Source organism: Falco biarmicus, chromosome 6 (assembly GCF_023638135.1).
Source record: "Falco biarmicus isolate bFalBia1 chromosome 6, bFalBia1.pri, whole genome shotgun sequence".
Classification (NCBI taxonomy): domain Eukaryota; kingdom Metazoa; phylum Chordata; class Aves; order Falconiformes; family Falconidae; genus Falco; species Falco biarmicus.
In genome coordinates, this window is record NC_079293.1 from 65246816 (window position 1) to 65268486 (window position 21671).

The 21671-nt window shown below is 42.6% G+C and overlaps 1 protein-coding gene across 4 annotated transcripts in view; it reads left to right on the forward strand.

Moving 5' to 3' along the window:
- The window catches only part of METTL24 (methyltransferase like 24), a 48124-nt gene that overhangs the window by 17671 nt on the left and 8782 nt on the right, over nt 1–21671 (forward strand). For 3 of the 4 annotated variants that reach the window (XM_056343058.1, XM_056343061.1, XM_056343060.1), the window contains exons 2-4: nt 2885–2983; nt 6786–6925; nt 12809–13037. In XM_056343058.1, the coding sequence (XP_056199033.1) occupies nt 2885–2983; nt 6786–6925; nt 12809–13037 (468 nt within the window). The remainder of the gene's footprint in view (nt 1–2884; nt 2984–6785; nt 6926–12808; nt 13038–21671) is intronic. The other variant, XM_056343059.1, reaches the window with a different exon arrangement.

Consider the following 21671-nt stretch of genomic DNA (forward strand, 5'->3'; position numbering starts at 1 on the left):
AAGGGAGAAAATCCAACTCATGATGCCACAGTCAGGTTGCTCTGAATAGACAAAATTGGGAAGTCTAGAGGGGAAAACTCCTTAAAATAAGACACATGCGTTTATCAGGAGTAAACCTTATTTTCACAAAGCAGTTGGTTCACAGGGGTTGGGTGCCTTTTATCTGTAGAGTTAATTTGAGAGGGCTTATGTGGAAACACTATAGAACAGGCTGAAAATTACCTGAAAAACTATAAACAAAGGCTACTGATGTACATAGGGAGTAGCTTCTTCAGGGGGATATTTTGTGAGTCCTGAACATACCCAAACTGCATCACCAACATCACTGACTTACCTGCTGGGAGGGTGTACCTTGTCCAAGAGATGTACTGGGTTTTCATCGTTTTCATCCCTCTTTGTCATCTGTGAATCTTATTGTAATGCAGCTATTGAAGCCCCCCCGGAGGGGTGTTTAGTAGGTGTTAGGAACAGGCATCTCTGATGTATTCATTAATGAATGGAAATAGGCTGCTGCTTAGTAAGGAGCCAGGGCCCAAGTGTGAAGTTTCAAAAGCTATTCAAAAGCAGTGCCCTCAAACAGGAGCTCGGGTCTGATCTCTTTCACAAAAGTAACATTTATGTAGTGCTCCTGAATTTAAAGAACTATATAAAAGGTTGACCTTTTTCTGATTTTTCCCTCTTTTGGGGGGGTGGGGGTGAGTGGTGTTTAGTCTTCCTTTTTATGTGTTTATTGATGTATTTTTGGAGTCAGTAGGAAGGCAGTTCGTCATCTTTAAGATTTTAAGAATCTGAGAGTAAGACACAGTAGCTCTTGGATATTGCACTCTACTGAAAAAGAACCTCATTCACGTGGTTAATTATAGGGAATTTTTTTCTTTTTCTTCCCTGTCAACTCTGTGCAGAGGGAATTCTTGCTGAGCAGTGCCACAATGGCCACCCTGCAATTCCCCTACTTAATGAGCTACTTCTCACACAAATAGAATTCAGAATAACTGGGCACAGATGTTTAGGTGTCTGGGTTTTGTGTTGTTTTTTTTTTTTTTTTCCCTGAAAATGATTGTCAGTCTTCATTTTCATTTCGGTTTTCAAGCCTGTTGAAACAAAAGCATTACTGACATTGCAAACGTTATTCAGCTGTGTGAACTGTGACTCATTCTGAAAAATTACGTGCATTTTGCTCCCCAGCATGCACCTATCCTCCTGCTGTTAGCTGCTTGCAGGCTGCCTCTGCAGTCAGCGGGTCAGGGGTACGTGCTGCTGCAGGACTTGCTAGCTTGCTTCCAGCCTTGTGCTATGCAGGGTGTAGGAACCCATGTTTGCTGCAGGCAGCAAGTTTCAGGGTGGGAAATGCTACTTTTGTCTGCTGGGGAAAAAAATATCTCAGCATCTCTTTACAGTAAAAAAAGCCCAAAGAGCAAACGCTAAAGGAACAATAAACCTCACACAGACTTTCTGGCTCATGTTCACTCCTGACTATGTTTACTTAGGCTGCAAAAATATCAATTCATGGTATCGGCTCAAGGCAAACTCCATCTGGTCTGATGGTCCTCTTTAATCATCTCTTTTTTTTCTAGTTTTGCCGCCTCTTTTTCTTTCCTGTGTTCCTCAGAGGATCTCCACTGTCACCATGTTGGCTCTTCTTCTGGCACCACAGACTGGTCTTGTCTGGGGGCTCAGCACCTTGCCTCTCTGATCTGCTTCCATCCTCTTCAGTAGCTATTTCCTTTATGTTTTCCAGGGCTTTGTTTGAAATACAGTGCTGTGGGAACCTCAAATGAGGTTCCTGTTTGGTATGTTACTGAATGTCAGGATAAACCTGTGGGGGAAAACCCCCATCCTCTTCATTATGGAAGCTCAGTTAATTGGGGATGATTAAAGGGAAGCTTGATACTACCTGCCCAGCCATAGAAGTGACTTAGGGCGCCTGAAGATGAAAAGCCATGAGGAATCAATCTTAATTTAGTACAACTTAACACCGTGCTTGTATTTTTATCTACTTGAGGGCAAGAGATAACACATCTAAACTTCCCAGTGCGACAAAAGCGGGCAGAATTTGGAGAAGGTGGAGCAGATGGGAGCGCGGAGCCCCGTTGTTCTGTAAGCACATGTCTGAAAGACCTCTTCTGTCCCACTCTATGTGGGAAGTGTTGCTGGAAAAACTGACAGGATCCCTGTGGTTCAGAGCTGAGGGGCCTCAAAGGGAGTGCAGAAAGCATCCACCAAAGCTGCTTCCCTGCGGCTATGAAAATGAGGAGTGATAGGGCTACGGACAGCCACATGGATGTTTTTTCAGGAAAACAAAGAATTCTGGTATATCTTGTCAGGCAAGCATGGGAGAGGAAAAAAGCTTTTCTTAAAGACCTCAACAAACTTTCTTTTCTATCAAATCTGTATTTTAAAAAGGGAAAGATTGTTTGCAGACGTTTCCTTTGGTGATGATGAGTGCAATTCAAGTTCTTGTTTCAGAGGACATTCAAGCAGAGATACATGGTAGATATAAAATTTGAAGTATTTTACTGTTTTCAGATGTTTTGCTAAAGGAATTAGTTACATCTTGGTTTTCTTCATGCACTTCTACAAGCCAGAGCTTACTTGGGTGTCCTAGAATAACTGTATTGACACATGTATCCTGGATGAAGAGCCCTTTCTTTCTGAATTACCTACATCTGCTTTCAAAGCTGATCATAATAAATCATCGTTAGATGGTCTTTCACTGTAGTTCAAACCCTACTTTATTCTGAAATTACTTTCATGTGTAGACAAGCCCCTCAGAAACTCTTTTTATTTGAAATTAAATCTCCTTAATTTATTAGCCCTTGCATTTTGTGCTTGTACCAAGAAATGAATCCTGTTCCTTTAAAGTGTTTTTTGTATTGCTTTGCAGACTGTAAGATGGCACATTGAACTACAGCCATGGGCAAGTCAGACTCCTTCCCTCAACTACGAGGCCTTGAGGTTCTTGAAGTACATTAGCACTTCTCAGGTAGGTTTTTTATTTCAGCCTCTGTTCAGAAAACAGTTTGCCTGGTACAGGCTGTGCCCTCTCAGATAAGAAATTAACCTTACACCAAACTGGTTTTGGAACTGCTTTATTTCTAAAGGTGCTTAACCTAGCAGCAATGGTCAACATGGATGTAAAGGTCAAAACACAGGGTAGAAAAAAAATGCATTATTTCCTTGGTTTTTATTTCCAGATGGGTTTATCTCCTGACAGGAGTACACTATGACTGAAATTCCAGACATGGTTCCTCTCCTGCTCTCTTTCTCGCTCTCTGTCAGACACAGAAAAATACAGAGCACTCTGTAGCAAGAGGACTGTGTATTCTGCCACTCCAGCTCTCAATAATAATGTGATAAACAGTCTAATTTTAGGTAAAAAGGATGCATTTGAGGTTCCCAGTAAAATGAGAACAGGGCAATGGTCGCTAACTTGGACAGGTTGTCCCAGGAACACCAATAGAATCCTGATATTTTGAGGACAAAAATGATGACCTGAAAAATCAGTGTTCTTATGTGCTTTTTCACAGGTGACATTTTCAAATCCAGATTGCACTGACAGATACTTCTGGGGTTCAGCATATACAGAAATTGAGCTGTCATGTCTTAATGGAGGCATCACTCCTGCACAACAGCATTTACGCATACATTTCCTGTAATAAAAAATGGAAAAGGTGCTGGATGTCCACAGTTCTGACAGGGCAGCTGCTTTCGATACCCAGGTCTATCAGCAGCTGACTCTTGAATACAGATTTAACTGCATCATCACTTACACTGGACAACAGCAAAAAGCCTCAGGTGCTAATGTCACTGAAACATCATCCACATACAAAATTCTTTGTTAATGCAATGCTTTCAAGGCTGAGACAAGATTAATTTGAAACACGTCTAAAAATATGCTGCTGTGCTGATGGTGTGGTAACTGGGAGGGTAGCAGAGTGTTCACTTATCCTCCCACTTGTGGGTACCCCTGACTAAATGCTCAAGAAAATGACATTGTTACCTCCACTCATGCCAGCACTGAGAGGGCAAGAGGCAACATAATGCATGTGGAGACAGCAAGAGATGTGTGTAGCTTGTTTTGTTGTACAGAACTTCAGGCTGCTGCAGTCATATTAAGCTGAAAACATCCTTCATCTTGGTGACTTAATAAACAGTGGCAGATGCTGCTAAACTCCACTAGTTAGGTCAAAGCCTACTTGGACATCAATTAGCAGAGAGTTTATTGCTTCTGACACACTAATCGAGAAGTTTCTTTCCCAGAGGAGCTGACCCTGGTCAGGGGGACGAGCATAAGTGAAAACAAAAAATGAGAGGAATCCTTGTTCCTCACCTGGCAGATGTTATAGGATTATTAACTGACAGGATAACACCATGACTGGTATGAGCACTTCTGGAGGTGGGATCCTGCTTACGTAGATGAGCATGGGATCTCATTTTCCTTGTTTGCTGAGCAAGTGGCTACTGATCACTGTGCCTGAGTTCAGCTCCCTGCCATTAGTGTAGAATGGCTTGAACTGCTGGAGGGGGAAGATGCCATGTCAGCAGGGTCAAGGTGCGGCCAGAAAACCTTTTCCAGTGCTGGTAACTAGCGATCCGAAGAGCCACCTTATATGTGCTGTTGTTTGTATCATAGTAGCGAGCAGAAGCCCAGAACAGGATGTGAGCTCAGTGCGTCAGGGTCTGTAAATCACGCAACAGACTGGTGATGGTGCTAAAGGCAGGGTTCAGGTTTTTTTATTTTTGATAGCAAGAGCTATTAAGTAGCAAAAGCTTTGAAAATTGCTCCAAATTCTGAGTGTTATAATTGCTCATAATGCCGTGAGTCAATTAAGTGGCAGCACTGCAGAATCTTACTTTTCTGTAGAGAGCACATTATGCTTCTGTGTCTTAAAATTAGTGCTCGTTATTGCAATGCCATTTATTCCTTGGTTGTTACGTGACTGAAGGGAAATGGGTGGTGGGGTGCAGTGCAAATCATTGCTTAAAACTTAGTGAATCCTGAGAGCAGCAGGAAGAGATGCTATATTAGCTGGTATGAATTTCCCATGGGAATTATGAGCTGAGCAGGAGCAGGGAGGTGGTGATGCAGCATGCAGTTCTTTAGATCTAATGCTCCAGGTAATGGATCTTTCAGAGCTTAAGCTTCTTAAAGAATGAGAGTTTTGTTTACTTATTATAAGGCACATGGTGGAGAGTGCCTACCACAGCAATGGCTAGTGGTAGCCCAGTTTTTACTCTCACCCCTGTGTAAAATTGTTCCATTTCTGTGGTTCCAGGTGGGGCAGGCCTGTGCTTCTTGGGTTGGCTAAAACTGCGGGCTGAGCCTGGGTAGTCTGCTGTAGAGGAAGGAAGGAACGAGATGAGAACAGTCAGTTCAGGGCTGATGTTTAACCTGGTTTTGTCTTTGCTGCTGTTCTTCCCACCATTTTATTGCTGGCTTTCTGACAGTGCCAGCTCCCATCCCTGCAGCCAGGGCTGGTACTGGGCCCAAAGAACAACTTTTCATCATGATGGGTGAGCTGGGTTCCTGCAACTCTTCTCAGTCTTTGCTTTCCTATCTGTGTGTTAGCAGCCTGTGCCCTGCAACCCCTGAATTTGATGGCGGGGCTGCACATGATTTGAAAAGCCCTTGAACAAGCAACTGTAAGCTGATGCTGGTGCAGCATGGCACAGCCTCTCCTGGGCAGAAGTAGCCACAGCTTTGGTGCTTACTTCTTCTTCCCGTTACCTCCTTACCACTGCTACGGTGACAGCTGTACAAACTGCACTGGCTTCCCATCGCCTGCTGTGCCCTGCGTCCTGAACGCTGAAAGGCTGCAGCACCCCCAGCTCCATGCCTGCCTTTTCCAGAGCGGGTCAGGAGAACGGGATGGTGCAGAATGGTGTGGCAGAGCCTGGGGGTGAAGCGCTGGCCCAGGCTGCTGGGTGGGTAGGCAGAGCTGGTGCTGCAGGCAGGGTCTCCTCCGCAGGGTGTCATTCCCAGGGCTCTGGCTTCATTGGCTCGGTCACCGCTGTATTTTGGCTGTTGCAGGCTGCTGCTCAGCTGCTGGCAAAGCTGACTTCACCTCTCAGTTAAGTGATTTTTGACACTTCCAGGTTTCTGATGAATCTAGAACATTTTGGTCCTTGCTTTCTTGGTCTTTACAAGGACTTTGGCTTACAGTGTTCCTTCCTGCAGGGTCTTTATCTCTTTTATCCTGGCTTTAGACTCTAGATGTCTAAGCCAGCCCAGCACAGACAGAGGTGCTAAGATTCCTCTGTTTAGTTAAGCACTTACTTCAATCCCTTCGTTGTTGTAGAGGGGATGGATTGGGGTAATGTCCCTTCTGGAACTGAGATCCAGGACGCTCTAGGTAAGGTATACAGTGTATATTGCAGTGACACTGCAAATTGTAATTGCGATCTTGAATCATGACGTGATTTTAACATTATTCAGGATGCAAAATCCACTCCGAGGTTTGAAAAGAAAAAAGTTAAACATTTTAGTGCTGAAATAACTTATTCTCAGGGAAAATTGATTTGTGGGTATAGTACTAATGCTTAATTATTTGCTTTTCAAACTACATTGCTCTCTGGGTGATTATGTAAGCCTTAAATCTCACCAAGCAGAACAGATGAACAAGGAAAAAAAGTCATCAAATCTCCATAGCTGTGTATCAGATTGATAATCAGATTTAAATGAAACCAATTAACATTTTTTCTGCTTTCCACTCTTTCCCCAGAAGGCAAATTAAAAACAAATTAAAAATCCTGTCTTAAAATGAAACATCCTTTGGTTTCAACAGATTTCATGTGAACGCATGAACCTGAACAGCCTGAGAGAGTACTCTGAAACCACAAAGAAGCCCTGGTCGATCTGTCTTGATGAGAGGTTTAGCCTCATTCATAGAATTAGAAGCAAGCAATGCCGTCTCTATTCCCTTGGGTAAGTGCTAGCTGTAAAAGAGAGCAAATTTTCATGACACCAAGCTTCAAAAAGCTCTATAAATGCAACACAGTCTGCAACAAAGTTGTCTTTTGAAATACATGCTTAGTTCGGGTGTGTCTGTTATATGTTGATTTGCTTCTGTAAACTGTTTTTAAGGAAAAAACCTTTCTCCATGAGGGTTTTTGTTTTCCTTTGCCTTTCTAATATCGGTATGGAAACAGATGGCTTAATGGTGAGTAGTGAGTGGTAGTTCATGTAGAGGATGATGAAAATTAATGAGATAAACCATAAAGCCTACAACATCTTCTATGAGCAGAAATGACTTGCATAATTGTCAGGTACTTCAGCAGCATTACTTAGAAAACTTCATTAACTACCCCTGGGACAAAACGGTTCATTTCCATATGAGAGTGTGTTTGCTAAGCACTTAAGGGGTGACATGTGCCGAAGTGCTAATAATAAAGGCAGTTGCAGCTTTATTTAAAAATGTTTGTAGTGTTTATGATGTTTACAGCACTTGAGATTGAGGTTTTCACTCATCACAGAACAATTGCTTTCACAGGTAGTAAAACCACAAGTGCAGCCTGTTTCACTGCTAATAAAACACTCTTTCCTGGAAGGCTGACGGAAGTCAGTTCTTACAGTTTGTCAGGCATTTTTTTTTTTTTTTGTAACTTTTGCATTACCCATGAGTGTGCAGGTGCATTAGGAAAGTGATTGCTGGGGTCTGGAGCTCGTTTTACACAGATCACCACATGACTGCTGCCTCCTGATAAAACTGTCTGCTGTCCTGGGAGACAGCTTTAGGTCAGAGATGTATTGAAAGGCTTCATGTCCCTTAAACCAGTGCAGTTTATTTCTGTGATTTTGCTGCTGTGGGTCTGACAAATGGTGGATATCAAGGAACTGTGTCGGGGTGGTGTTTCTCAGTGATAAGCAGTTAACACCAGCAATTAATGTAAAGTGGACGCAGAGTGCGCTGCAGTCCAAGGGAGTATTTTCTGTTAATTTGGGTGGGTTTGCATTTGGCTCAAGTTTATACAGAGCTGTAAAGGCCAAACACCTCAGAGGGTGAGGGGCTCTCAGGTTTTGTTCAGCTGCATTGCTCTGTGGCAGAACAACAATAACATGCCCTTTAAAGACAAATCACATATATGGAGAGCACACTCCTTTCAACTACTGTTGCAAAGAACATTCAGACCACAAAAAGCAATCTATTTCAAATTCTACTTAGCTGGTTTTAGTGCAAAGTACAGGTTTACAAGGTTTTCTGTTTGTTTTTCACATTCCCATGAAAGTTAGGAGAGATGCTGTGTTATACTCCATGCTCAGGTCCAGACTACCTGCTTGACTGTACAGTACTGGCTCATTGCCTGAGGCTCCTGGTAGTAGGGAGAGGCAGGCACATTCGGGTGGAAAATCAGCTAAGCTAAATAACATTCTGGAGGTAGGTATAGCTTTCCTTCGATTATAGAGGAAGTCTGGTGTAATGTGGCTGCTGACTTTAGATGTTTTGGGAAAGTATCCAAAGTTCGGTGGAATTAATCTAGACCTTCAGATTGCATGATCATTAATATTAGACCTGAGCTCATGTATCGTGTCCCTCTTGCCTTTTGCTATGGACCAAGTGTGGGCTGAAATGGTATTTTTGTTGAATTGGCCAGTAGGCACAACACAGAGTTGATTTCATCTGTACTAGTAAATGCAGATTTGGCACAAAACTGGCCACCCAGAGGTAATTTGCGAACGGTTTTGAATAAATCTGAGTTAGTGCATGTATACCAGTGTTCTATATGTGGTGCCCCTTTGGGTATGGTACAGGGAGCCTGAATGCCAGATTTGCTGTACTGATAGAACAGTAGGGCTTAGCAGAGACTGAAATTGATGTTGGTTGGCTTTCCCATTAATCATCAGATACACATGTGCAGTAAGTACCCAACTATGATGCATCACATGAAGCAGATGAAAAGTAAAAGGGAAATATTTGATGTTGAGGAGGGGTAGTCTTCAGTCCTCCGGTTTACTTCTGCAGCCTTTGGAGCTTGTTGCTGCATAGTTCTTTTCTCAGACTCACTTTCTTTAGTTTACGACAGGCAGAAAAGTAATTTTGTTCTGAGTAAGACAAAAATCCCCTTTAAGCATTTCTGTTATCTCATACACTTCATAACAAGCAAAGGGGGAGCAGCTGCTTCCAGTGAAGAATACACCCTGTGGAGAGGGTGGATGGAGGACAAATGTGAAAGTTCAGTGTGTGTTTTACTGGGAATCCTGAATTAAATCCATATATCATTAAAAATGGAACAAAACACGCTGCTTAGGCTTTGCCTTCTTGGATGCTATAGAAGAGGTTACTTTTGAATGGGAGCAAGCAGCATCTGAAACATCTGGAGATCTTTTTAGATTAGTATTAGTTGCTTCCCCTACTGAGAATCAGCAGTGTTTTTGCTTGGGGACAGAATTTCCCAGTATGATATGTAATTGCAATATGCATTAGTGAGCTCTAGTTATTAGTGCTAAATCTCCTTAGATTAAGCTAAGTCTGTTACAAACACCACAGGCAGGCACTCAAGCTGAGATAATATAAATGAATAGGATTTCAGAAACTTACCAGTTGAGACTTAGAGAGTCTTGCTGCAATACTGTATAAAAGCCCTTTCAGGTGGATCTCAAAGTGTAGGGTCTTTAGGATCCAGGCAGGGGATGCTTCTTTTTTCCTGAGCTGCAGAGCTTGATTGTCTTCCTTTGAGAAACAAGGGGAGGAGGGGGAACACAGAAAGGGAAAGCTGGATTTGAAACATGCATGGTTTTACAGCTCTGTCTCTTGTGGCCTCTGTGGGAGCTGGAGTACCTGCAGTTATCAGGCTGGATCAGCTACAGGTGTCCAGTAGAGCTGTGCTGGAGGAGACAAAGCATCTTTTGTACTGCCTGTGTGCTGGCTGCACGCCAGGATGACACGGGGATGTTGTGATGCTCCGTTCGGTGCAAGCTGCAGCCCAGTGGTTTTTCTGAGTGCAAGGCTCTGTGTACCGTGACCCTCTGCAAACCCTGGGAGCAGGGGACAGCCAAGGGACACTGCTCCCTGCTGTGCTGTGCTCTGTCCTGGGTCAGCGTCCCTGCCCTGCTGCCGGTGGGGAGCAGTGCCGGTGGGGAGCAGTGCCAGTGAGCCCTTCCTTCCCACATGCACGAGGCTAGGAGAGCTGGTCTTGCAGATGCTGTTTCTGCTGCTTTGAAAGCCCACTTCTGCCCAGAGTGCAGGGGACTGTGTGTGACTGCCAACTCCGTAACTAAGCTGTCTTCTCCTTTACAGTAAAAATAGGTCGGTGTCTTTAGCATTTTTAATTTTGCTGTTGCTGGAGGCAGCAACTACTCTCTCCTGATGGTGGGGAAGGGCCTCTCTAGTCTTCTGTGACCTCCACACCTTTCTTTTAAAAAACCCACAAAATCTTTCCTAGGAGACCTAATTTGTTTACCTTTTTCATGCTGTGTTATCCCTTAGCACAATCACCTGTAAGCCAGAAACGTTTCAAACCAGTTCTTTTGGAGATGTTTTTTTTTCTCTCTCCTAAATATTGTTTTTTTCTTAGATCCCTCTTCAGGCATAAACTTGAGCCGATAGCTAGAGTGCCAGAAGATATATCAGCACCTTCTTCACCTTCATCTGTATTTTTTTTTCTGTTTTGCACCACTGTGAACCTCCCTTTGCAGTCCACATAAGTAGCAGTCTGTTTGGAGGCAGCCTGAGGTTTGTCTACATCAAAACCGTTTGGCCCTCTGGATTGTAGCAGCTGGTACTGTTAGAAGTGTGTTATGGGTACATGTATCCATCGGTCACTGGTAGGCTCATCACTCTAATGCTGCCACTGTCCCCAACAATTCACATGTTTTGTCATTTTTTGCCAGTTTCTCATTCCTAAGGGATTACACTGGTCTTTGTCCATCATTGTCCCTTCTTCAGAAAGCCACATGCAGACAAACACATTGATTCATTTTGTTAACTTCTGAACTTTTTTTCCTAATGTGTGTTGAATGTATTAAAAGAAAACTCCTCTCCTGTCCTCCTACACAGCTGTATGAGCTGGAATCCTGTGAAGTGGAGCTGTTCTTAAAAGCACACTGGCCTGATTTTGCAAACCCTGTCTCCTCCTGCTTTCTCAGGATGTTTAAAGGGGAGGATGGTTGAGAGGAGACCTTCTAATAGGCTACCATTACACTGTGCTTAGCCAATATTACAGCAAGCATCATATCGTAGTGGTAACTTCCAAAACATATGCTCTTCCAAACATTGCTTCATGAGTTGGATTCATTTTATTTTATCAGTATGTTATCTATGTAAAATATTTAGTGTTAGCTTAATGTCATAGCATAGTGTAGCATGATTTAAAACATACCATCTTTTACATATTGATGCAAATAGCCAGAATTATTTCAGTCTCGCACCATTTCTAATTTGTAATTGTGGTGTAGTGTAGCAGGTGCTCTGACAGTGCATCCAAGAGTATTGCCCTATAATGGTTTGTGTGTGATAAATAAATGCCATGCTGTTAGTACATAGTGGATATTCTCAATTAGTAAAACTGGTTGAAGTGCTGATTTAAACACTTGATTGACTTCCCAGCACTACATGTGTGTATATCCAACAGCATAATTTTGATTAACTTTAAGGGTTAGTGCATGATTTGAACCACGTTTGGAACAAGCTCAGAGGAGCAGGAATGAATGTCCTGTTTTACACAGTAGGGAAGGTCTGTGGTCCAGACATGTGATGGCAATGGTCAATACCAGAATTTTTTAGTTTTAGTATATTCTGTGTGAACCAGTGGGCTGTAGGAGGTGGGAATATGGCACAGCCTTGTAAAGTACATCATCTCCTTGCAAAGACAGGAACTGAGAAAAGACTGCTATATGATGGGGCTATTAATTTTTATCCTTCTTTGGCATCTTTTCCAAATTACCAGCGGTCTTTCTCTTAAGTCTGTGTAAAAGCTCTGCTACTGTTGTGAACAGCTTATTTTTAAATTTGCTTTTTTATCTGTGTCTTCCTGTGCACAGAGGAAAAGAGGCATTTGATTCTTGTGTCTTGTCCCTGTTGGTGGTCATTGTGACTCATCATGGTAACAGTAGATTATAGGCACCGTGGGAAATACACCTGATTTTCACAAAATGGTATTGTATAAATTTTAAATATGTTTGCTTTTCTGCTTATGGCTTGGTTATTGGAATTTTTTGCAGTGGGTACTAAGGAAAGTATTGTAATCTTTAAAAGAAAAAGCAAGTTGAAAATAGGAGAATATATACGTATATATACAAAACATAAATAGAGGAATAATGTCAGCACAAAGGTTCTAAACATTTAATTTCCTTTTTATAAATTATGTCAGCTTCTGAATTAAGAAAAAGCTCTTTGGAAAGTTTATCACCCTGGCTAAAGGTGGTTTAGTTCTTGCCTTGAAAGGAGCCCTTCATTCTAATGCAGTATATTGCATGGAATTTGAATTTTCTGGTGAGGTTAGTTTGTCTAATCCACTCCAGTAGTTTCATTCAATAAATGAAAAATTTCATCAGAAGTTTCTTAAGGTCAGTTATGAATGTGACATTGGAAAATGTTCCTTTAAATTTCCTTTATCTAACTACTTATTCTGAGTCTTCAGCAGGTACTATTGTGGACCCTTAGCTTTATTTCTGGTTATCGCATCAGAATTAGGGTTAGATTGTGCTCAGTGCTGTGGACATATCCCAAGAAGGAGCACAACAGCTCCTCCAGTTTGCTTCAGAAACAAATAGGTTGGATTTTTACCTTCTTTTACTGTGAATCCTCAAAATGTCCTACTCACAAATAGTTCTTTTTGCAGCATTAATAGTTATATCTTTTCTGTTTCGTAGGCTAGGCAATGATGACAACCAGTTTGAGATCAGCATGGCCAACAGTGGATGTGAGGTTCATCGATTTGACCCCAGCATCAAGTCAGCACACATTCAGGAGGGTCGGCACCTCTGGTATCATCGCCTGTCCATTGACTGGAGGGATCCCAATCCAGCCATTGCTGCTCATAAACTTCACAGCAACACGAAGAAGCTGGGCACAATACTGAATGAATTTGGGCATCAGAAGGTAAGGACTTGGGGGGTCAGGTTTCTGACTGCAGGTTTAGGTGTTGGGAAAGCTGCAGAGCTTTCTCCTTGCTGTCTTAGAAGTTTGGGCACTTTCCAAGGCTATCTCCTGACAATGGATCTTTCTTCAGCAATAGTCGTAATGCATTTCTTGTAGGCATGCCTTTTCTGTCGTGCTTTTTCTGTGTGCTGATAACAGCCACCTTGATTTTCAGTCGCTAGCCATACACTAAATACTTTCCTCCTCCTCCCTTCCTTTTCTCTTCAACTAGCTGGTGACATTGGGTACTAGTATTTTCAGTCCTGTGGAAGTTCTGGTCTTTGCCTGAGTATGAGTGCTGAACTATTCATACAGCCAAGTTTATAAAGAGAAAAAAAAAATATTTGCAGGAATAATTAGAAGAGAAGAGCTAATGGACGGGTTGTTTACAATTTCAAGGTCACTGCTCCTAATTACAGTCATCCACAACAAAAACATCCTGTTTTAAAATTGGCAGCAGTCTGTGGAGTTTTTTAACATTTCCCAGTTTGTTTTTAAGAAACTGTAAAGACATCAGAAATCTTCAAGCCTCAAATAACTGTTGCCAGAATACATTTGAGGAAGTTCCTTAGGTTGTTTTTGAGTTTTTCCTTCAGAGGGTATACAAGCATGAATTCAAATGCGAATATACTTCATTGCCTGCAGCTAGTTGTGCTTGTCTTTGTTTTTTAAGAAATAGGCAGTGTGAGTTAAGGAGGAGCTCTTCTGTATGATTTAGAAAGCAAGCAGTGTAGTGTTTGTTTGGTTTCATATTATAAAATGCAAGATGTCTTTTCAGTTCACTTCTTGCTTTTCTTCAGTATTTTCTTCTGGTTCAGCTCTACTGATTGGACCATTTTGAAGATAAGTGCAGAAAAAGGCTTTTTTCTACTACTTAGTCATACTGTAACTATATTGGGCTGTGCATTAGTGAAACATCTGGGGGGAGAGAGAGAGAGATGGCTTTCCTTTGATGTGTGCCTTACATTGATTGTTTTGATTTTAGAAGAATTAGTCATAGAGCAAATGATTAATGACCCGATCCAGAAAAACCGTATGAGTTTTGTGATATACCAGACCTGCTGAGAACAGTCAGTTCTCAGGTTATCATGGTTATACAGAGTGATTGTAAGACCTGTGAATGAGAAGGATGTAGCTATGAATTCTGAGTATGTGTGTAACTTTCTGGGTGAAAGTTACCTGACATGAAAGCAGCCGGCTGGAGGGCTACCCAGGAACATAATGCACATGTAATACATGCAATTAGGCTTTCCCCAAGCTGCCTACCCATGGCATAGGCTTGGTTCAGTTGGTGTGTTGGCACTTTATGAACAGTGTATACAGCCTCTTGCTCTATTCACATTCAGGTAGCTCCCCTGTGCAAAACTACGGCATTAGTGAAGTCAGGAGCTGACTTTCTTCTGGTGAAGATAAAGGTGTTATATACTCTGTGATCTCCTGTTACTTCCTATTTGTGAAATACCTGAATGGGCTGACTCTCCTCACATCGTTCTGTTTAATTTTTCTTTAATTTAGAAGGCAGCCTGAGAAGTTGTGTGTTGCGTAAAGACACTGATAAGCTCCGATTTATGAAGAGCACATCAAAGTAAATGCTGTGACATTCATGTTTTCATTCTTCTGGTGAATGTGAGTAGAATGTTCCCTTGACTCAATAAGTAAGTTAATTCAAAACAGTTTCACAGAATATTTTCCAAAGCACTTTTTTAAATTAGAAAGTTAAAACACACTCTTCATCCCGTTCTTTTTAATTTTAAAAATCCTTCCGCCTACCCTCAAAGTTGTTCCATTCCCACTTCAAGGCAGGAATTTCAGGCAGCTGCATTTGAAGTTAGTGCCTCATTTTCTCCTTGCTTTTATTCTTTAATATTTGGGACTTGATCCAAGACCATCCAAGTTACTGAGACTATTTCCACTGACGTCACAGACTTTGGATTGGGATGATGAAGAGAGGACAGACAGGCCCTCCTGGAGTTCTTGCTGTTGTAGCCTTTACAAGAAAACATGCAGTTTGGGGGTTTTGTGTGCAAGGGATTCGAAGGCTCATTTACACACTGGCTCAGATGAGAGCACACCTAGTGTTCTGCAGTCAGTACTGGGACCTCATCCACAGAAGGGGAAACCTATCCTGATATTATGGCAAGAAATACAAACAGGTTTTTGGTGTTAGAGTGGATTTGAGGAAAGATTAAAATAACTTATCTTTCTAATTGGCTGTGGGGTGTAACAGTCCTCAGTTTTCTGGGGAGAGTAAATACCCTGGAGGTAGAGGATTTATCTAGTACTATATTAGGATGAGACTGACAGAGGAAACATGTAGTCAGAGTATTTTGGGGAACTGTTAGAGTGTGAAATCTTTTAAGCCCTGGAATAATCCCCGAAGTCATGAGAGTCCTATTTCCTGGTACAGAAGTCTAAACTGAAAATTTACTGGTCTGTCTTCTGAAAAGAGCAGTATTTTATCAGCCATAGGAAAAGATAAAGATGTAAAAATCGATCTTGCTGATCTCTGCCCCCCCTGGCCCCCAGTTTTTTGCTGAATATGCACTGTGTAGTAGACTGCTGATGAACAGGGGGGAAATGGGAGAAAGCCACTGAATGCACAACATTTTCTTTCTTATTGTAGTGGAGTTCACCTTTATGAAAGCTTTCACTTTTATATTCTCTACCTACCTACTGGGGTGAGGATGCTACAGTGCTGGTATTTCCCGTGGATTAGTGACAGCAGGGTGGGGAACTTCCTTTGTACAGAGTTGCTGGATAGTTCAAGTCACAAGGGATCTTGAGAGACCTGTAGTTCAATCCCCTGCTCAAACAAAGCAAGGCCAGCTGTGAAGTCAAACCAGGTCGTTCAAGGCTTGATCCACTTTGGTCTTGAAAACCACTGAGTTTTGTCCAAAATGGAGACCACACAACTTCACTGAGCAAGCTGTTGTCCTGGTTGATTGTCCTCATCGTGAAAAAGTTTCTCCTTATATGCAGTCTGAAAGCCCCCGGTTTCAATTTATGCCTCTTGTCTCTTGTTCTAAGCACTGTTGAAGAGCTTTTCTCTGCTGACTTGATGACCCCTTTGTAGACTCTACAGGCTGATGTTAGTCCCCCACAAAGCTGTCTCCTGCCTAGGTTGAGCAAGCCCTGTTCCCCCAGCCTCTCCTTGTGAGGCCAAGTCCCCAGCCATCTTGGTGGCTCCCAGCTGAACTCACCTCAGTTTATCATTGCCTGTCTTGTGTTGTGGGGACCAAAACTGGATGTAGTATCTAGATGCACTCTCACAAGTGCAGGGAGATAATCACATCCCTTGGTCTATGGGCCGTGGTCCTGCTAACGCAGTCCTGGAATGCTGTTGGCCTTCTTTGCACTATGACCCCCAGGATCTTTCTGCAGAGCTGCTCCCCAGCCAGGCAGGCAATCCCCAGTTTGTATCGTTGCAGGGGGTCCTTCCTCCCATGGTGCAGGACTTGGCATTTGTCCTTGTTTAATTTCATCAGGTTCCTGTTGGCCCATCTCTCCAGCCTGTCTGGGTCCCTTTGGAATGGCAGTTCTGCCCTTGACTGTGTGTATTGACTGGTCCCACCAATTTGGTGTCATCCACAAAACACAGCAAGAGTGTCATCTAATGCCTCCTCTAGATAACTGATAAAGATGCTAAACAGGATGAATCCTAGTAATGACCCTGTACACTTTACTTGTAACTGACCTCCAGGTAGAGTACAACCCATTAACCACTGCCCTCTGAGCCCAGCCATCCGACTAGTTTCTTAATTATGTAGTTGTCTGTTCATCCAGGCTATAACATTCTGACTTGGATACAGGATTACTGTGGGAGACGGTGTCAAACATAGATCCCAGTGCTCTTCTAGACTAATCACAGCCAGTGCCATAGTCTTGCAAGGGGATCATCAGTCTGAATTTCAATTACAAGGAGGCCAATTCAGCTGAGTAAATCATTTGCCTAGTCCCAGCATAGATTTGCATTGTGTGTGGTATCAATGTCTTTCTCAGAAGGTTGCGATGTTCCATGTAGCCCATATTTTAGTATGCAGTAAAACTTTAGGGGGAAGACCATGTTGAAATGCAAGTAAGCTCTTCCCACTCCAACATTATCCCTTCTACAAAAAGTCCTAACCCTTAACCAGAAACTCAAACCAAGCTACTATGTGTATTCTGTATTCCAAAGGTTACGCTATAAAGCAAAATTAAAAACCTTTGACAGAAAGGCTCTGAGCAGCAGAAGCAAGAGTTCATTCTGTCCTCAGTGGGCATGCATGAGTAAGTCATGCGTGTTCACACATGCAAACTCTTACTTCAGTAGTAGTTTTCTTCTTTCTGAAGCTCTGTAGGACAAATCTCATGCGGTGCCATCAGTGAGTGGGGTGACTATGCATTCCTTAGCAGTGTAGCTCAGCAGGGGATGAGATGGTTTCTTGGAAAACAAACTAAGGTGGAAAGGAGAATTTGAGAACACAAAGTAAAACCTTCATTAATCAGGAAGTGCTCATAGGTGTAATTTTCAGGGGACAGCGGAGTTGTGTTCAGCTTCTGCCATTCAAGTAATCTTGAACAAATTGTGTAAGAGACCAAACTGTGTCATTGTTTATTATGAAAAGAAATGCAAAGCAGTCTTTGAGTCCTGATTTTGATTTGAAGGTTTTAATTTACACCAGCCCTTCATGAAGATTCTTTCCTGTGACAACCTGGCTAACAGGTGTCTGCTTCATTTTATTGAACAGGCCGAGATTTAGGGTTTCAAAAGGAGAAACCTCCTCCCTTTCACCTGTTATTTAATACTTGACACAACTTCAAAACACTACACCCTGAAGCCATTTTGATAATAACCTCGTCTTCTCCTAGCCAAGTAATTTATCACTTGCTGCCCTCCTAAAGCGGATGACGTAGGTTCTGTTTCATGCTGCACTTTCAGTTTTGTGAAGACTGGTGTGAAAGGGCAAAGATTAAAGAAAATCAATTTACCATTTTGGTTTAAAATTGGCTCTGTTGGCAATACACAAATAAATGTAAAATAAAAGCCCTGGGGAAACTGTATAACAACAGTTGTGCATGGAGATTTGATTAACAAAACAAAAAATATAACTCTCCAGATTGGGAAGAGTCCTTGTTCAAATTTTGGAGCAACCAAATCCATGCAGTTACTCTTTACTATGCACACCTCAGGACTGCAGGGGCCGGAATAGTCTTTTGAATTCTTGACCCTGCCTAAACAAAATCATGTAGCCTTGATTATCCCTTACCAAGGGTAGGCTTAGGTATTGCACGGGGAGCCTAGGAGTTAGTTGGTGTGATAACTTCCCTAGGGGGCTGCCATGCCCAAGTTCAATGTGGGGATGCCACCAGTGTTTATAAACTCAGCTCAGCTGCCGTCTTAACTCACAGAAGGTCCTCTGTACCAACTCGTAAGTGCCTGCAGACTGCTTTATGTGCTGATGTGGAAGCCTGAGCTTGGGATGAGAAGCCAGGGGCTCAGGAACCTGGGAACTGCTTCAGAGGAGGTGAGTCCTTGTCACTGTTGCTGCTGCACCTGGGGAACAGCCCCTTCACCTTGCTGGAGTGAGAGGCACAAGTTCAGATCTGTGCTTTGCTGAGTCTGGCTTAGCGTCAGAAAGACCAAACGAGACCAACTCTTGAATTGCCACATCATACAAATCCTTAAGTAAATGTTTGGGATTATGTCTTGAAAGGGCTTAATTTTTTTCTTTGCTTTATTATGCTTATTTGGGGCTTTTCCAGAATTTCAATTCTAGCAGGAAAAAGCCCAACCTTCATCTGATTTTTAGCCTCATTATTTTCGTGTCCAAGTTTTCTTGTGCAATCAGTGGTCTTTAGGCTTAAGTGGCCCTTTTTCTGCAGCTGTTATTTACCGTCCAGATACATGTGTACCATACAGATATAGTTGTGAAGAACAGCCTTTGCTTTGGTAGGGCTATCATACCGGCCTCTTTAAGTTTCCTGTATTTCCCATAACATCTTACTAGTGTTTTGCTGCCCCTCCTGCAGCTGGGGCATCAGCAATCGGTACTATTCAGAATTCCCAATGGGTTTTCTTGCTAAGGCTCAGGCTGCGACCGCCTTATTCCCTTTCTTCCCCTGAAACGTCTGCACTGCTACCACTTGTCATCTCATTGGCTTTTACGTGGATGCATCAGACTGGCTCTTTGTTGTATCAGATTCTGCATGGCACAGAAGAGGGAGTTTTGTCCCAGACTACTGATTTTTTTAAAGTGTTAACGGCTGACCCTGGCCTCTTTGTAGTAGGAGTAACTCTGCACAGTAAAGTCCCACATTAGTACGGGACTCTTTTGCACCAGGCAGATGTAATGCCATAGCTGTAAGAGCTTCTGATATAAATAAATGACCTGCCAGTGGATGGAGGAGCATGGAACTCACCTCCATTAATTTAAATTTCTAAATTTGAGATAGCTGTTGAGGTCCTCATGAACTGCATCTTAATGGTTTCTCTTGAGTTTATCTCGTTCAAGGGCAGATGTTTAAAACAGCCTGGATGATGTGACCTGCATATCTGAAATAGCCCTTCAGAAGTTCCTGTTCTCTGTGGTCTATAAAGGGAGTTTGGACAACTGGTTTGGGTTTAGATGTCTAAGGCTGGGTGAGGTGCATCCTGTCTTGAGTGACTTGCCCACAAACTCAGCTCGATGCTCAGCATCTTTCTGTCCAAGATGCTGTCTGTGCTCAGCATCTGTCTGACGAATCCTAAGATCAGGACTTCAAAGTTCTGCAAAAAGGTCTCACATGCTGATTTCTGTGCTGGTTGTGCTGAAAGGGAGAATGCCGGAGATGATAACATTGGGCAAGCTAGCCAAAAAATGTATAGTGTTGTTGGTTGTTGTTTTTTTAAAGTCATTCAATTAGAGCAAAAGCTCAGAGTGCTGGAGAGCATGTTATTCTGCAATGAGCATCTGCCTCTAGCTCTGTAATTTGATTTATGAGTTCTTGTGAGACTTACTGCCCGTAACACAGGCATTCAGTCCTTTTGAGGTTGTGTTTGTACATGGTGGGCCAGATGCATTCTCTGTGTAATGTGACCAATTTCCTTGGAGTTACACAGAGCTGCAGTCTGAGCACTAGCTGTTGCTGTGTATGAACCTTTTGTTTGGGAGTGCATCAATGAGCTGATGAATTTTACTCCATTTGCTGAAAAGGGGCAATCAAACTGGTGCAGATGTTTCCAAAGCTGCCTTCTGCAATCTCGTAATGGTTGCCCCTAAGTGATTTACAAGCTCCTGACACACAGTGCTTCTTTCCTGGATGTATATATTTTTAATTTTAGCGATAATGAAATCAAGGTGGTAATTGCCTTGTATTTGCTTAGTCAGCTGAGGCTGCTGTTGCATGAAGTATTTTAACTGTAATTGGATTGAAGAATTTGGCTGCAAGGAGAAACAGGCTTGACATCCTCATGTTTCTGGAAGCAAAGATCTTTGGACAGTGATTTACTGCTCACCACCTCTCTCGCTGTCTGTGTCGTATGCAAGGAATGCCTCATACACATTCCCTTACAAGCTTTTCTCTTGGTCCCTTGCATCTCCTTTTGCCTCATTTAAATTCTGTCCACCAGGAGCAGTTCTCAAGATACTGTTAAGAATAGTGGTGTTTCTAGGGAGTGACCTGGAGGTGCTGTTTAGTATGCAATTTTCAGGCATGTAGCAAAGATCTTTTTAATTATACCATTGGCTGAATGTGGTGCGATCCATAACCTTTTCTTCTAGGAAAATGGCTAGTGCAATGTCTGAATTGTAATGAAAGTATTTTGCTGTCGAAACAGAGTTTATGCAGGTCATCTTATAAAAAAAAAAAAAAGGCACTTTCAAAGCATATTATCGTCTGCTAAAAATTAGAAAGGAAGGAGGATTTTTTTTTTAGGCTTTTATTTTCTTTTTTTGTTGCCTTTGTTGTGGTTGTTAAGACACTTAGAAAAAATCAGGTATTAAAAATCTGCTTTCCCTCAGCTTTACAAGAGGGCTGCACAAGCTGTGTTCAATTCCCAGCACAGTTTGGTGCACTAATATGCTGTTCCACCTTCTCTTCGACAGCAGCAGCAGTGTACCGCTATTTCAGTGTCAAACAGTTGCGTTCAGAAGAGCATGGCACTTGCCGCAGGCACCACGGAGCCATCATTGGTATGCTGCTGCTGTAAGAAGCCAGTCACTCCTGGTTCCCTCCTCCTGCTGAAACCGGAGTTCGGCAGGAGCCTGGGGAACCTCCCCTGCTTCACAAGGTGGTACCAGGTGCATGGCACCTGCCAAGCTCAGACCTGTGTTCATGCTCCCCAGGTCCTGCTTAAGCTATTAACACCAGCTTCAGCACAGGAATGGAATGTGAATCCGTCTGGTTTTGATTCAGCTAAGGTGCTGTCTGCTCAGGGTGCTGGTCCAGGACGTGACACTGGTTTTATGAGAATTGAGAGCAACCCTTTTCCATAAGCATCCTGGGCTTTCGCCGCTACCCATCTTTCTCACAATTTCCAGGGAGTAATTGACATTAAAAAGTCCTTCAGATTTTTCAGAATTCAGACATTAAAAAGTCCTTCAGAAAAGTGCCTTATCCAGAGCACTTAAGAACTCT